This window comes from Aquarana catesbeiana, linkage group LG11 (assembly GCF_042186555.1).
Source record: "Aquarana catesbeiana isolate 2022-GZ linkage group LG11, ASM4218655v1, whole genome shotgun sequence".
In the NCBI taxonomy this organism is placed as follows: Eukaryota; Metazoa; Chordata; class Amphibia; order Anura; family Ranidae; genus Aquarana; species Aquarana catesbeiana.
This window is the reverse complement of record NC_133334.1, coordinates 19,630,045-19,647,556: the sequence shown is the minus strand read 5'-3', so window position 1 is coordinate 19,647,556 and position 17,512 is coordinate 19,630,045. Positions and strand designations below refer to the sequence as shown.

Here is a 17,512-nt window from a genome sequence, read left to right as displayed (position 1 = left end):
AACAGCAGACAGAAGCAAACAATAACACTGAGCTTAGCGAAGACCTGAAGAAAGCTATCAATCCACGCCCTGGTTGACTAAGTTTAGGTCAGGGACACTACTGCATAAAGCAGGATTCTGATATCAGTTTTTAGCAAGGCATGCAATTTTCACTATTTACCCCTACCCAGGGCTGGGACTAGTTGGGAAAGCAGGATGGGTGGCTGCCTTGAGCGCTGGTATCATTTGAGGTGGGGGGGGGGATGCAGTAAGGAGAGTTCCTGCCGCTACAAGCTGACAGGAGTAGTGACAGCAGCATCACTACTTCTGACAAGCTAAATCTGGAGAGAAGGAGAACTCCAGGTGGAGGTGTAGGCTGTGCTCTCTCTCCCCTCCAGCTCAACACTCCTGCCACTGCAGCACTCCTACATTGGGACTGTCAGATTGGGAGGGGTGATCTTGGGATTTGTTTTGGGGGGGAGGCTTTGGGCTAGGTGCGGGATTAAGGGGGGGGTGGTTCTGCTAGAAGGGGTGATTTGGGAGGGGGGATGTGTGATAGTAGGGATGATTTGGGGGGTATTTGTGCTAAGAAGGATGATTTGTGTGGAAGGGATTTGTGCTAGAAACAGGGATTTTTTTTTTATATATATTCAACAATATCCTTCAGAGATGCTATATTTCTCTCCAGCTTTCGCCCACATCTCTCAGCCTTTTTTTCATATGCTAATCTTACAATGAACTTGCGTGTTTAACCACTTGGCGTGTGAAATCTGTAGATGAATGTCCTCAGGCACAGCTCCCTGTGCTGAGAGAACATTAACATACATTACAGCTGTGAAGCATGCAGCTGTACGTGCTTCAAGTTCTGTGACTGCAAAGTCACTGACAGCCGTAAGTATAACTAAACCAATTAGTGTGGTTTGCGATCATGTGACCATCATGGTAGCCAAAAGCACCTTTCTAGCCTGCAGATTGCATTGTTCCTGTCTCTTGCTGTGTGGACTTGTTGTGCACATAGAAAAAGATACAATATATAAAAAAAGAAAAAAGTATATATAGACTAAATACACGCCTGCCTTTACACACACATGAATTTTAATGGCATCCCAGTCTTAGTCTGTAGGGTTCAATATTGAGTTGGCCCACCCTTTGCAGCTATAACAGCTTCAAATCTTCTGGGAAGGCCGTCCACAAGGTTTAGGAGTGTGTCTATGGGAATGTTTGACCATTCTTCCAGAAGAGCATTTGTGAGGTCAGGGACTGATGTTGGACGAGAAGGCCTGGCTCGCAGTCTCCGCTCTAATTCACCACAAATGTGTTCTATCGGGTTGAGGTCAGGACTCTTGTGCAGGCCAATCAAGTTCCTCCTCCCCAAACTCGCTCATCCATGTATTGGTGGATCTTGTTTGTGCACTGGTCCAAATCATTTGGTGAAGGGGGGATTATGGTGTGGGGATTGTTTTTCAGGGGTTGGGCTTGGCCCCTTAGTTCCAGTGAAGGGAACTCTCAAGGTGTCGGCATACCAAGACATATTCGACAATTTCATGCTCCCAACTTTGTTAGAACAGTTTGGAGATGGCCCCTTCCTGTTCCAAGACATGGATGAGCGAGTTTGGGGTGGAGGAGCTTGACTGGCCTGCACAGTCAAGCAGATCCCTTTGGGATGAATTAGAGCAGAGACTGTGAGCCAGGCCTTCTCGTCCAACATCAGTGCCTGACCTCACAAATTCTCTTCTGGAAGAACAGTAAAACATTCCCATAGACACACTCCTAAACCTCGTGGACAGCCTTCCCAAAAGAGTTGAAGCTGTTATAGCTGCAAAGGGTGGGCCAACTCAATTTTGAACCCTACCACCCCCCTAAACGGGATATTACCACCCCCATAACAGGATAATACCAGCCCCATAACAGGATATTATCACCCCCCATGCTTTACTGTAGGAATGGTGGTATTTGGATGGTGAGCTGTATTGGATTTCCGCCAGGCATATCATTTGGTGTTGAGGCCAAATCATTACATTTTAGTCTCATCTGACCATAACAGCTTTTTCCATATGGCCTCAGAATCTTCAAGGTGCATTTAAGCTGGTCAGATGAGACAAAAATTTAATGATTTGGCCTCAACACCAAATGATATGCCTGGCGGAAAACCAGTACAGCTCACCATCCAAATAACACCGTGCCTACAATGAGGCACAACCTTATCTTTTCAATTTGACCCAAAAAATGTGGATAATTTATTGCGTAACTCTAGTACTTTAGTATATTTTTTACTGAAATTTTGCATTTCCTAGACCTTTGCGCTAATATTGTGTAACATAAAAAATTGGAACTACCACTATTTTATTCTATGCTTTTTCATAAAATATGTGAAATTTTTGGGGGATGTTATTGGCCAGGTGATGGTAGTGGCCAGGTGATGGTATTGGCCAGATGATGAGCGGTGCCTGGTTTCCTCCAGACATGACACTTGCCATTCAGACCAAAGAGTTCAATCTTTGTTTCATCAGACCAAAGAATTTAGTTTCTCATGGTCTGAGAATCCTTCAGGTGCCTTTTGGAAGACTCCAGGTGGGCTGTCATGTGCCTTTTACTGAGGGGTAGCTTCCGTCTGTCCACTCTACCATACAGGCCTAAACGGTGGAGTGCTGCAGAGATGGTTGTTCTTCTGGAAGGTTCTCTTCTCTCCACAGAGAAATGCTACAGCTCTGTCAGAGTGACCATCGGGTTCTTGGTCACCTCTCTGACTAAGGCCCTTCTCCCCCCGATCACTCAGTTTGGCCGGGCGGCCTGCTCTAAGAAGATTCCTGGTGGTTCCAAACTTCTTCCATTTATGGATGATGAAGGCCACTGTGCTCATTGGGACCTTCAATGCTGCAGAAATATTTCTGTAAATTATTTTTTAAACATGTGTACAAAAGAAACACCCCATGGCAGTGAAAAGGTTAAAAGAGTATCAATAAAGAGAGACTGTGAATATCAAACAATTACAGCAAATGTTCTAAAATGACAGAAGAGACTTTGATGCCCCAAGATTAGATGTTCCCGCTTCTCGCGGTCAGTTCCCCATCCCCCATGCATGCTCACCGTATAAATTGGGCATTTCCATAGGATCTACACCACGGGATGACTCCCCCCCCCCCCGATGTATTTGTTGGAGGGAGTATCAGTGATGGCTTTGTCAGTGCTCGGTGGATTAGGTAGAACTTTGATTGGGTTCTGCTGTTGTTCCCGAGGATTATGCAGGATTTTTGCTGATCTAATGTGACTGACAGAGATTTACTCTCCGTGGAGGGGCGCCAGGGATGAGAGAGCCAATCCAATAACGGCACAGGGCGCCGAATGTTAATTCCGAGAGAACGCACGGGCAACCGCGTAACCGAATCCCTGCAAATCCGCCTTGTTCCTTCCGATGAAACAGGCCGAATCGATGGAACTTTTTCAAGATTCTTTCTATCCTTTCCTATTCATACTACTATTTATTGGATCACTCATAGAATTACGAGAACAGCTCTGCTTTGTAGGTGGGCTGCCATTGCTGACCTCCTGTTCTGAAAATGCCAGTCGTCTGTTTGTCATGATCATCCTTTGACTTTTAGATGTAGAAAGCCTTATGACCACCTGGAGGTGTTGTGTACTGGTATACAGAATGTCCCCCCCCCCCAAGAAATGTCATTTCCTGCTTGTGTGATTGGCTCACTGATTCTCCCAGAAGTCTGCACTAAGATATAAGTCAGATTTTAGGCATCCCCTGCAACAAAAAATGTCATCTTTGGTGAGATACTCCTAATAGGGAAATCACATCTAAAGGGATGCAGACCCTGCCACTTTCCTCATTAGAGCCCTGCAGGTGCAGCAGCTAATTGATCATTATAAAGTCACTCCCATTCACATTCATGGACACAGACAACACACACAGGGATTTCTTCAGAATACCAAAAGGTCGGAATCTGCAACAAAGTTTGTTAACTACCTTGCTCCTGCGCTATAGCTGAAAGACGGCTACAGCGCGGCGCTCAATTGCCGGGAGGGCGTCCCTGGATGTCCTCCTGTTTACATTCCCCCTGTGCGCCGCCGCGGGCGCACGGCGGGGGAAATCTGTGTTGGCCGTGTCCCTCGGACACAGCCAATCACAGATCGTGCTAAATGGCCAATCACAGCGGCCATTTAGCACTCGATTTGAGTGTCCAATGAGAGATGATCTCATATGTAAACATATGAGATCATCTCTCATTGCCAGCTCTCCCTCCTCACACAGAGACTGCTTCCGTGCCGCAGCGGGAGTGAAAAAAAATCAGTTACACTAACACAAAACAGTGCAACCTATCAGTACCATCTGTCCCCATCGCCATCCTTCCCCAGTGCCACCTGTCAGTGTCACATGTCATCAGTGCCATATATCAGTGCCATCTGTCATCAGTGCCACCTGTCAGTGTCATGTGCCACCCGTTATCAGTGTCACGTGTCATCAGTGCCACGTATCAGTGCCATCTGTCATCAGTGCCACATATTATTGCCATCTGTCATCAGTGCCACGTATCAGTGCCATCTGTCATCAGTGCCACATATTAGTGCCATCTGTCATCAGTGCCACGTATTTGTGCCATCTGTCATCAGTGCCACATATTAGTGCCATCTGTCATCAGTGCCACGTATTAGTGCCATCTGTCATCAGCGCCACGTGTCATCAGTGCCACATATTAGTGCCATCTGTCATCAGTGCCACGTGTCATCAGTGCCACATATTAGTGCCATCTGTCATCAGTGCCATGTATTAGTGCCATCTGTCATCAGTGCCACGTGTCATCAGTGCCACATATTAGTGCCATCTGTCATCAGTGCCATCTGTCATCAGTTCCACGTATTAGTGCCATCTGTCATCAGTGTCATGTGCCATCAGTGCCACGTATCAGTGCCATCTGTCATCAGTGTCACATCAGTGTCACATGTCATTGTCCTGGTACTCGAGGGCCTTCAAAAGTGTAATATAAAAAAAAGGATACCATCCAAATAGGTCATATAGGTTGCCACCATCCCTGGTATAAGGAAAAAAGGATAACCCCTCAAAAGATTGGTGGGACTTTAAAGGCAATGGAGTAACAAAAAACAATTTTATTGGTACAAATATACAGAAATATGATAATGTTCACATATGACAAAGGAAAATAAAATTTATGAAAATACTGGTGTGAGTTTCGAATGTATATTCGTGCAGTCTTCCACCTTGGCCCAGGTGGAAGACTGCACTAATATACATTCGAAACTCACACCAGTATTTTCATAAATTTTATTTTCCTTTGTCATATGTGAACATTATCATATTTCTGTATATCTGTATATTTGTACCAATAAAAGTGTAATAGGTAGTCAACAAGTTAGATATATAATTTATGCTCCTAGAACACCTATGGAGCTCCCTGCATGTTGGGCCTCTCTATGTGGCCAGGCTGTGTAAAAGTCTCACACATGTGGTATCGCCATACTTAGGAGGAGTAGAAGAATGTATTTTGGGGTGTCATTTGTGGTATACACATGTCATGTGAGGGAAATAACTTATTACAATGACAATTTTGTGGAAAAAAAAACAAACAAACAAAAAAAACAACATAATTTTGCAAAGAATTGTGGGAAAAAATGACAACATCAAAAACCTCAACATGCATCTTACTAAATACCTTGGAATGTCTACTTTCAAAAAAGGGGTCATTTGGGGTGAATTTGTACTTTCCTGACTTGTTATACGGTCGCAAGAAATGAGATGAGGCCACCAGTTCATCAGATGTGATCATTTTTTTATGATTTGCACCACAGCTTGTGGACTCTCTGTGGGTTATTTACGAAAGGCAAATCCACTTTGCACTACAAGTGCAAACTACAAGTGCAAAGTGCACTTGAAATTGCACTGAAAGTGCACTTGGAAGTGCAGTCGCTCTAAATCTGAGGGGTAGATCTGAAATGAGGGGAAGCTCTGCTGATTTTATCATCCAATCATATGCAAGCTAAAATGCAGTTTTTTTATTTTCCTTGCATGTCCCCGTCGGATCTACAGTGACTGCACCTCCAAGTGCACTTTGCAATTGTAGTTTGCACTTGTAGTGCAAAGTGGATTTGCCTTTTGTAAATAACCCCCTCTGACTTTCACAAAGACCAAATAATATCCACTAATTTGGGTTATTTTTACCAAAGATATGTAGCAGTATAAATTGTGGCCAAAATTTATGAAGAAAAATTAATAATTTGCAAAATTTTGTCACAGAAACAAAGAAAAATTTGGGTTTTTTTTTTCAAAATTTTCGGTCTTTTTTTCATTTATAACGCAAAAAATAAAAAACCCAGAGGTGATCAATACCACCAAAAGAAAGCTCTACTTGTATGAAAAAAAGGACAAAAAAATCATTTGGGTACAGTATTACATGACTGAGTAATTGTCATTCAAAGTGTGAGAGCGCTGAAAGCTAAAAATTGGTCTGGTCACCAGGGGGGTTTAAGTGCCCAGTTGTCAAGTGGTTAAAATCCCTGCAATGTACATAGATCACCCAGAGGGGAGGGTTTTTTTTTCTCAACACATGTGGAGTTACTCTTAAAGCTGATCTAATAAATATCTAAGTAAATATCATCTAAATCCATCGGTCATGTGTATTATTCTTGGATCTCGGTGAGCTTTGTACATTTATTCCAGATCTGTGTAGTAATCCAGTGTGAGACTTTTCCTTCCTGTAATAAAGACCAATCACTGCTGCTCTCTCTCCTTGTGCAGGGGGGACTGGTCTGGTCTCTGCCTCCCTCCTGTAGTTTTCTGTAGTGGGTGGAGTCTGCTGGGCCCCTCCCACACCTCTGCTCTCTCTCCTTGTGCAGAGTGACAGGTATTATCTCCGCCCCCTTCTGTAGGTTTCTGTGGTGGGTGGAGCTCACTGAGCCCCTCCCACATCTCTGCTCTCTCTCCTTGTGCAGGGTGACTGGCATAGGTGTGCACCCCAAAGCTCAAACACATACTGTATGCATGTGTATATATACTGACGGTGTCAGTAGAGCAGTGGACGGTGTCAGTAGAGCAGTGGACGGTGTCAGTAGAGCAGTGGACGGTGTCAGTAGAGCAGTGGACGGTGTCAGCAGAGGATGGTGTCAGTAGAGCAGTGGACGGTGTCAGTAGAGCAGTGGACGGTGTCAGCAGAGGATGGTGTCAGTAGAGCAGTGGACGGTGTCAGTAGAGCAGTGGACGGTGTCAGTAGAGCAGTGGACGGTGTCAGTAGTGCAGTGGATGGTGTCAGTAGAGCAGTGGACGGTGTCAGTAGAGCAGTGGACGGTGTCAGTAGAGCAGAGGATGGTGTCAGTAGAGCAGAGGACGGTGTCAGTAGGGCAGTGGACGGTGTCAGTAGAGCAGTGGACGGTGTCAGTAGAGCAGAGGACGGTGTCAGTAGAGCAGTGGACGGTGTCAGTAGGGCAGTGGACGGTGTCAGTAGGGCAGTGGACGGTGTCAGTAGGGCAGTGGACGGTGTCAGTAGGGCAGTGGACGGTGTCAGTAGGGCAGTGGACGGTGTCAGTAGAGCAGTGGACGGTGTCAGTAGAGCAGTGGACGGTGTCAGCAGAGGATGGTGTCAGTAGAGCAGTGGACGGTGTCAGTAGAGCAGTGGACGGTGTCAGCAGAGGATGGTGTCAGTAGAGCAGTGGACGGTGTCAGTAGAGCAGTGGACGGTGTCAGTAGAGCAGTGGACGGTGTCAGTAGTGCAGTGGATGGTGTCAGTAGAGCAGTGGACGGTGTCAGTAGAGCAGTGGACGGTGTCAGTAGAGCAGTGGACGGTGTCAGTAGTGCAGTGGATGGTGTCAGTAGAGCAGTGGACGGTGTCAGTAGAGCAGTGGACGGTGTCAGTAGAGCAGAGGATGGTGTCAGTAGAGCAGAGGACGGTGTCAGTAGGGCAGTGGACGGTGTCAGTAGAGCAGTGGACGGTGTCAGTAGAGCAGAGGACGGTGTCAGTAGAGCAGTGGACGGTGTCAGTAGGGCAGTGGACGGTGTCAGTAGGGCAGTGGACGGTGTCAGTAGGGCAGTGGACGGTGTCAGTAGGGCAGTGGACGGTGTCGGTAGGGCAGTGGATGGTGTCGGTAGGGCAGTGGACGGTGTCAGTGGGGCAGTGGACGGTGTCAGTGGGGCAGTGGACGGTGTCAGTAGGGCAGTGGACGGTGTCAGTAGTGCAGTGGACGGTGTCAGCAGTGGACGGTGTCAGTAGAGCAGTGGACGGTGTCAGTAGAGCAGTGGACGGTGTCAGTAGAGCAGTGGACGGTGTCAGTAGAGCAGTGGACGGTGTCAATAGAGCAGAGGACGGTGTCAGTAGGGCAGAGGACGGTGTCAGTAGAGCAGTGGATGGTGTCAGTAGAGCAGAGGACGGTGTCAGTAGAGCAGTGGATGGTGTCAGTAGAGCAGTGGATGGTGTCAGTAGAGCAGTGGACGGTGTCAGTAGGGCAGAGATTGGTGTCGGTAGAGCAGTGGACGGTGTCAGTAGAGCAGTGGACGGTGTCAGTAGGGCAGAGGACGGTGTCAGTAGGGCAGAGATTGGTGTCGGTAGAGCAGTGGACGGTGTCAGTAGAGCAGTGGACGGTGTCAGTAGGGCAGAGGACGGTGTCAGTAGAGCAGTGTACGGTGTCAGTAGGGCAGTGGATGGTGTCAGTAGAGCAGTGGACGGTGTCAGTAGGGCAGTGGATGGTGTCAGTAGAGCAGTGTACGGTGTCAGTAGGGCAGTGGATGGTGTCAGTAGAGCAGTGGACGGTGTTAGTAGAGCAGTGGATGGTGTCAGTAGAGCAGTGGACGGTGTCAGTAGAGCAGTGTATGGTGTCAGTAGGGCAGTGGATGGTGTCAGTAGAGCAGTGGACGGTGTCAGTAGAGCAGTGTATGGTGTCAGTAGGGCAGTGGATGGTGTCAGTAGAGCAGTGGACGGTGTCAGTAGAGCAGTGTATGGTGTCAGTAGGGCAGTGGATGGTGTCAGTAGGGCAGAGGACGGTGTCAGTAGAGCAGTGTATGGTGTCAGTAGGGCAGTGGATGGTGTCAGTAGAGCAGTGGACGGTGTCAGTAGAGCAGTGGACGGTGTCAGTAGAGCAGTGGGCGGTGTCAGTAGAGCAGTGGGCGGTGTCAGTAGAGCAGTGTACGGTGTCAGTAGAGCAGTGGATGGTGTCAGTAGAGCAGTGGACGGTGTCAGTAGAGCAGTGGATGGTGTCAGTAGAGCAGTGGACGGTGTCAGTAGAGCAGTGTATGGTGTCAGTAGAGCAGTGGATGGTGTCAGTAGAGCAGTGGACGGTGTCAGTAGAGCAGTGTATGGTGTCAGTAGGGCAGTGGATGGTGTCAGTAGAGCAGTGGACGGTGTCAGTAGAGCAGTGTATGGTGTCAGTAGGGCAGTGGATGGTGTCAGTAGGGCAGAGGACGGTGTCAGTAGAGCAGTGTATGGTGTCAGTAGGGCAGTGGATGGTGTCAGTAGAGCAGTGGATGGTGTCAGTAGAGCAGTGGACGGTGTCAGTAGAGCAGTGGGCGGTGTCAGTAGAGCAGTGTACGGTGTCAGTAGAGCAGTGGATGGTGTCAGTAGAGCAGTGGACGGTGTCAGTAGAGCAGTGGATGGTGTCAGTAGAGCAGTGGACGGTGTCAGTAGAGCAGTGGATGGTGTCAGTAGAGCAGTGGACGGTGTCAGTAGAGCAGTGGACGGTGTCAGTAGAGCAGTGGACGGTGTCAGTAGAGCAGTGGACGGTGTCAGTAGAGCAGTGGACGGTGTCAGCAGAGGATGGTGTCAGTAGAGCAGTGGACGGTGTCAGTAGAGCAGTGGATGGTGTCAGTAGAGCAGTGGACGGTGTCAGTAGAGCAGTGGACGGTGTCAGTAGAGCAGTGGACGGTGTCAGTAGAGCAGTGGACGGTGTCAGTAGTTTTTATTTTTGTTTTTTACTACTTTATTTTTTTAAATATTATATTTACAGCAGGAGTTATACAAATACTAACATGCCTTCAGGGATTGGGGTCAGTCTGGAGGACTAAGTTCCTAAGCAGGTTTCATTTGCATGCAGACCACCCTAGTTAATGCCCCTATGTGATGCTGAGCCTATTGCATTAAAGTGTGCACCCCAAAGCTCAAACATACATGCCTTTCTCTGCAGCCTCAGCTGCACTGGACAGTAAATAAATGGGCAGTACTCTTCGCGGAGTATCTTCTTGTTCATTCACAAATGGATGCATAGTAAACAAAGTTTACTATGCTTCAGTTGTGCATGGACACAGTGGGTGAGTGTGATCACTGTGTTCATTTAAAAAAGGAAGGGGCTGGTAAATTACATATTTACTAGCCTCTCCCCCCCCCCCCCCCCAGCTCTCCATCTTGAAACATCCCCTGCAGCAGCCAGGGGGAGAGGAGAGAAGGGAAGCCAGCAGCACTGCAGGGCAGGGGGGGCAACAGGGGGGGGGGGGAGAGCTCAGGCAGTAAGGGGAATTGGCACCGCATCATTGATTAGGTTGTGCCCACACCTGCCACACCCCCTGGGCACCCCTATGAAATGAAGGGAGAGGGCCAGGGGAGGGGGAAGAGGGACAGTCAGGCTGCGAAGGAACGGGATAAATGAGGCTGGACATCCTCCACCAAAGAAATAAGGCTGTATATGACTAATGCACAATGTGAGAAGCTCACAGTGTGCAGTGAAATCAGAGGAAGCCATTTCAGTCCAGGAGAGGAGCCGGTACAACTGTGCAAGACTGGAGGGAAGGCCGGAGGTCAGATATAAAGCAAATCAAAACGTACAAATAAAGCAGAGTTTGGTCATCCAGTTTGTGCTTTTAATGTTTTATTTTTTTTTTTTTTTTGGATGAAGTCTTATGATATTCTTCCTCTTCCTAGATGTGGAGCGGGAGATTCACGCGGCACCGCACACCAGCGAGAAGGTGATCCAGCTTTTCAGGAACAAGAGTGAATTCACCTTCCTGGCCTCCATCCAGCAAAGGTCCTCCTCATCCGGGGTCATCCTCTCCATACGAGAGATGGAGCACAGGTAAGAGAATGTCCCCCCCCTCCTCTTCCCCTCCTCCCCCTTCCGTCCTCCTCCACCCTTCCCTCCCCCCCCTCCTCTCTGTCTCCTAAATGTCATCTGCCTCCTACAATGAGAACGACAGACAACTGGAGTGTAACGCAGGCACCCCACCGCGACAATGTAACACAAAGTGACGGCGAATAGAGCAGGCCGGCGGGGTGTCAATTCTGCGGAGAATGGAAGGTCATCGATCTCGCCGGCTGCTCTGCCTGGCTGGGAATCGGTTAATATTGTTCTGTTTGGCAGCAACAAAAGAGGAAATCTATTGTGTATCTTCTGGATGATTATCCCAACTATCCAGAGGGCCTCCTCTGGGCTCTACCAGGCTGTGTGTTTCCTAAAATAACATCTTGAGTTATTATACAGATTATTGTTGTCTTTTTCTGATTTTTTTTTCCTTTTTCTGTTACTATTTTGCTACATTGTATGGCCAATAGCGTTTGAAGTCCCCTCCAAATAATGGAGGTCAGGTGTTTCCATTGAATTGTATTGTTAAAACATTTTATACGATGACATTGTGGACAGTTGTGCTCTTTCAACCTTGTAGTGATAGTGCAGTGAAGACCCTTTTCTGTTTCAGCATGACTGTTTTCCTGTGTACTGTACAAAGCCAGCTCCATAAGGACATAGATTGACCAGTTTGGTGTTAAGGAACTTGGTTGTTCTGTACAGAGCCTTAACCTCAACCCTACTGAACACCCCTGGAATAAATTGAAATGAGTCAGCTCTTCTCATCTAACATCTCCATAAAGTCTTGGTTTGACCAGTTTGATGACCATGAACTCAAAGTTATGATTTCTTTTCTTTTACCATATTTTTACTGAGATTTTACAAGAAATGGGTCTTACAAACAATCCAAAAGGTACATTATTCAGATTTTATCAGAATATGGGGTAGGGACATGGGAGTGTGGCTTAACACATTAAAATCAGTTTGAATAAACAATGGATGGCGTTATGATCTCAACCACCCTGAACATCTTTGGGATGAATTGGAAAAATGCTAAGAGTTTGATCCAGCATGTTCATAAAGATATGGTTTGACTAGCTTGATGTGGAGGAATTTGAGTGTCCTGCACAGAACCTTGACCTCAAACCTACGTATTGAACACCTTTGGAATGAATTGGAATGAGCCAGGTCTTCTCATGCAGCATCTACATAGAGACATGGTTTGGCCACATTGATGTGGAGGAACTCAAAGCCATGATCTCAGTCATACTGAACATCTTTGGGGTGAATTGGAAAAAGCCAGGTGTTTGATCCAGCATGTCCATAAAGACATAGTTTGACCAGCTTGATGTGGAGGAACTTGAGTGTCCTGCACAGAAGACTGACCTCAAACCTACTGAACACCTTTGGGATGAATTGGAATGAGCCAGGTCTTCTCATGCAACATCTACATAAAGACATGATTTGGCCACATTGATGTGGAGGAACTCAAAGCCATGATCTCAGTCATACTGAACATCTTTGGGGTGAATTGGAAAAAGCCAGGTGTTTGATCCAGCATGTCCATAAAGACATAGTTTGACCAGCTTGATGTGGAGGAACTTGAGTGTCCTGCACAGAAGACTGACCTCAAACCTACTGAACACCTTTGGAATGAATTGGAATGAGCCAAGTCTTCTCATTCAAAATCTACATAAAGACATTGTTTGGCCACAATAATGAGGAGGAACTCGAAAGCCATGACATCAACTTTACTGAACATCTTTGGGATGAATTAGAAAAACGAAGGTCTTCTGATCCAGCATGTCCATAAGGACATGGTCTGACCAGTTTGATGTGGAGGAACTTGAGTGTCCTGCACAGAGCCCTGACCTCAACCCTACTGAACACCATTGGGGATAATTGAAATGATTTAGGTATTCTCATCCAATATCTCCATAAGGCTGGATTCACACCTAAGCATTTTTTAGTGCTTTTTGCATTTTGCAGATTTGCACTAAAGAGCGTGTTCCATAGGAAACCATGGTAAATGGACTGTAGTGCAAATCTGCAAAATGCAAAAAGCACTAAAAATGCTTAGGTGTACATCCAGCCTTAAGACATGGCTTGATGTGGAGGGACTCAGAGACATGACCTCAACCCTACTGAACAACTTCGGGATGAATTGGAATGAGCCAGGCTTTCTCATCCAACAACTCTATAAAGGCATGGGTTTATATATATATATATATATATATATATATATATATATATATATATATATATATATATATATATATATAAAGCTGCAACACCCTAGTCCAACGCATTAGTGATATAGTAAAATAATGAGTCTGACATGATCTGCCCTCACTAAAGCCATGATGCTTTGGGTCCAGCAGGTTGTATTTTTATTAAGTGATCAATGATCCTTCTTTTGAGGGGCGATTCCATTAACTTGACTAAAACACATGTTAAACTCACTGGCCTGTAATTGCCATCTTGTGCCTTGTTACCCTTCTTTTGAATAGATACAAAATTAGTTGTCTGCCAGTCATGTTAGAATAGAATAGATTGATTATCTTTAAAGATTGGTATCTTTAAAGCATACCATCACTCTCTGTAATGGCTTGTCGTCATTTTCCTCTTTCCCCACCCCATCAGAAAATAAACATTTTTGTGGGTCATGGCCCTGCCCTACTGGCTGATGTCCCTCCCCCCACCCAAAGCCTCCTGGGATACTAATGTCATGCATGCCAGGAAGCTTTGGGTAATCTAAGCTACACTGCTCACACACCGTATAATTACCTACTGCACTATGCATGCACCATGGCACGTGGGAGCCAGGGTGGTGCAATGTGATGTGCCAGTGACTTACACAAGGTTGGAGTGTTTTGCTGGAGTGTTAGTGGGTTTTTGAGGTTAACCCAGCAGACAGTGTAAGAGGGGGAAACAATTGCAATAGGGGTGAAGTTTCCCTTTAAAGTCTTGTATAAACTGTACATCTGTGTTTGCTGTATAAGGCTGAAATCTTTTACTGTACCTAGTGTCCCTTTACCCCTGATTTAAAAATGGAAGTTGAAAGCTATTAAAAAAAATCATAGAAAGAACAATGTCCTACAGGTTTAGCTGGACAAGGATGACTTTAAATTAGATCCTTTTCATGGGATCCTTCTCTTGGGATCCTTCTCATGGGATCCTTCTCTTGGGATCCTTCTCTTGGGATCCTTCTTATGGGATCCTTCTCGTGGGATCCTTCTCTTGGGTTAACTCTCTTGGAATCCTTCTCATGGGATCTTTCTTACAGGATCCTTCTCATGGGATCCTTCTCTTGGGTTCTCTTTCTTGGGATCCTTTTCATGGGATCCTTCTCTTGGGTCTCCTCTCTTGGAATTCTTCTCAATGGATCCTTCTCATGGGATCCTTCTTATGAGATTCTTCTCATCAAATCCTTCTCATGGGATCCTCCTTACAGGATCCTTCTCATGGGATCCTTCTCTTGGGTTCTCTTTCTTGGCATCCTTTTCATGGGATCCTTCTCTTGGGTCTCCTCTCTTGGAATTCTTCTCAATGGATCCTTCTCATGGGATCCTTCTTATGGGATTCTTCTCATCAAATCCTTCTCATGGGATCTTCCTTACAGGATCCTTCTCATGGGATCCTTCTCATGGGACCCTACACTTGAGAACCTTCTCATTGAACGCTTCTCATGGGATCTTTCTTATAGGATCCTTCATGATTTTTTTCAGGGTTCCTCCGAAAGTTTAGGATCCCAAATCCCATGAAGATATACCCCTTGCTCAGCTTTCCCAAGATCCTGGTATTTCGCATTCAGAAGCTAAAAGACAGCATTTGAGGTCACCTGTTGATATGACAAGGTGTTTGGAGGCATAATTGGACCTCTTTGATTAAACAAGTCAAATATGATGGAAATATACAGTAAATACTTCCTAAGAAAGCCTGCACAGTTCTATTACCTGCCTGAGCTTGACCTCGGTGGTAACACTTCTCACAAACTGGCGTGTGTAGCAATCATATGTATGATATCAGTTTTTAAGTTTTTAAGGGAACTTAAGCTTGTCGGTCACAACCCCTCTTTACATAAAAAAAAACATGTCACCTGGTGTACGGAGGGTGCTGATCCCTGTCAGCGGGGGAATTGCCATTCCTCTCTGCAGCCATCTTCCTGATGGAAGTCCATGACACACATGAACTCTCCTTCACTTTCTTCCCGTTGTGTGCTGAGGGTCTGTAGTCCTTTCACGGGTCACCTGTCAGTTTCATTGCAGTCATTTCTCTGCAGCTCTGGCTGAGTTTTTCTATGAGAAGAATTGATGCGCCATGATGGAGTAGAATCCTGATGATTAGGTATAATGGATCGAGCTGATCTCAGCAGGCTGATTATCAATAAATTCTCCAGCAAATCTATCCATAGTATTAAACGAATCAGTTACTACCTTCATGCAAGAATTTGTATCTTCTTCTTAAATGATTACAAATAGGTCAGCTTTCCTATGAAAGGTTTTTCTTGCTGTCTCAATTAGACTTACCTCGCAGAGGATGTCAGGCCCCTGGTGGTCTGACAGTTGCTGCCCTACCTACTGCCTGTCATCATTAGATGACCAAAGTTTATAAAATGTCTTCAACTACCATTTATATCCATCAGAGTCATGTGTAGGTGGGTAGAGGTGCAGTATATCCTCAGACCGAAAAGTGGCAATATGCTGTTTCTTCATGATGGCAGGAGCCCCGCTGATTGTTCCCTAATATGGGCTCCAGGCAACCATATTGGGGAGGATGGCATATTTTATTGAAAGTACAGGCCGGCAACTCGACAGGTTCTCCTTAGAAAATATTTATTTAAGCATTACAGCAATGACATAATCTAAAACTCTGACGCGTTTCGGCCTTAGGCCTTCATCAAAGCGTTTAATGAAGGCCTAAGGCCGAAACACGTCATTTTTTGGATGATGTCATTGCTGTAATGCCTAAATAAATATTTTCTATGGAGAAGCTGTCGAGTTGCCGGACTGTATTTTCTATGGATCTTTTGTGAGCTTACTTAGCCAGAGCACCGACTACTCTACACACCAACTTTACTATATAGCGATTGAGCTTGGGTGAGTTTTTCTCTTATGGCATATTTTAGTGGATACTGAAATCCTGCAAGATTTGGGCGGCCATCTCGACACAGAATTATATAAATAAGAAATTCTGCATAGTGTGGGCGTAAGATGGGGACAGAGCCCCCAATAGTTAGGGAGAGCATAGAAGTAGCATTAGGGAGAGGTACTTGTTCAGGTGGGAAAGAATAGGCTATCTATTTACAAGGCACCATGGTCGTCCCTTTCGCTACACCCATCACTGGGGGGATGAGGGATCTGTCATCCTGCTGACTTTGCCAAGATGGCTGCCTTGAGCCCATAGCAGGGAACAGTTGATCCTCAACGGGATGCCAAGATGGCAGCCTGAAGAAATGGCACATTGCCACCTTCAGGTTGGAGGATATACTGCAGTCTCCACCTGCCTACACACAGGTTAAGGTGCAACTGCATTTGCGGCCCATCCTTAGACTTGACCTTGACATACATGCTCCAGCCCAGGGGTCTCAAACTGGCAGCCCTCCAACTGTTGCGAGACTACAAGTCCCACCATGCCTCTGCCTGTGGGAGTCATGCTTGGAACTGTCAGCCTTGCAATGCCTCATGGGAATTGTAGTTTTGCAACAGCTGGAGGGCCACCAGTTTGAGACCCCCCTGCTCTATCCTAAAGGGGGTTGATCAATTTAGAATTGAAGCCTCACACCAAAATATTCAAGTCCAAACACAATTTGTATATAGAAAGCCAACAGGTTTAGGGGGCTGTCTACTGCCACTTCATCAGGGCCTGAAGAAACTAAGAAACAAAGTATGGGGAAAAATAGTAAGGACATAGGCGTGCACAGAGGGCGTTCCCGGGCACACCCTAATCACTCCATAGGCTACAGATTCCCCCTGTTGCCCCGCCCCCTGCACACACACACAGTGCTGCCGGCTTCCCTCTTGTCTCCCACCAGATGCTGCTGCAGGCACACAGGGGGATGTTTCAGGATGCAGAGTGGGGGGGGGGGGGTAAATATGTCAATATGGCTCGGTACCAATTGCTCCTGTGTTCCTTTATAACTGCAGCATAGTAAACTGTATTTACTATGCTGCAGTTTGTGCATGAATGGGAGGCCGCTCAGCACACTTCCCTCTCATTTACTGTCCTGTGCTGAGGCTGCGGAGAAAGAGACTGGGCAATCTCTGTCTTCTGTCCCTTTCTCTGTCTCAAAAGTGAGACATGGAGTTTAGACTCCTGATATTTCACCAAAGCCCTCCCCAATGGGGCTTCTACAAAAATTGTAAAAAAATTATTCAAAAACAATATTGTAAAAAATAATAATAAACACCCTAATATAATGAGCTGCCCACACCTATGGTATATGCATGGATTGGGCACAGCGACAGTCAACCAAAACGGGTGCAGCATTAAAGAGTAAGTTCGCCTCTTGTACACTTTTTTTTTTCTAATTTCCAGC

General features: G+C 46.2%; 1 protein-coding gene across 2 annotated transcripts in view; it reads left to right on the top strand.

The window, feature by feature from the left end:
* Nucleotides 1-17,512, top strand: part of NELL1 (neural EGFL like 1) — a 1,046,888-nt gene that overhangs the window by 166,335 nt on the left and 863,041 nt on the right. For both annotated transcript variants that reach the window (XM_073604029.1, XM_073604030.1), the window contains exon 3: nucleotides 10,836-10,986. In XM_073604029.1, the coding sequence (XP_073460130.1) occupies nucleotides 10,836-10,986 (151 nt within the window). The remainder of the gene's footprint in view (nucleotides 1-10,835; nucleotides 10,987-17,512) is intronic.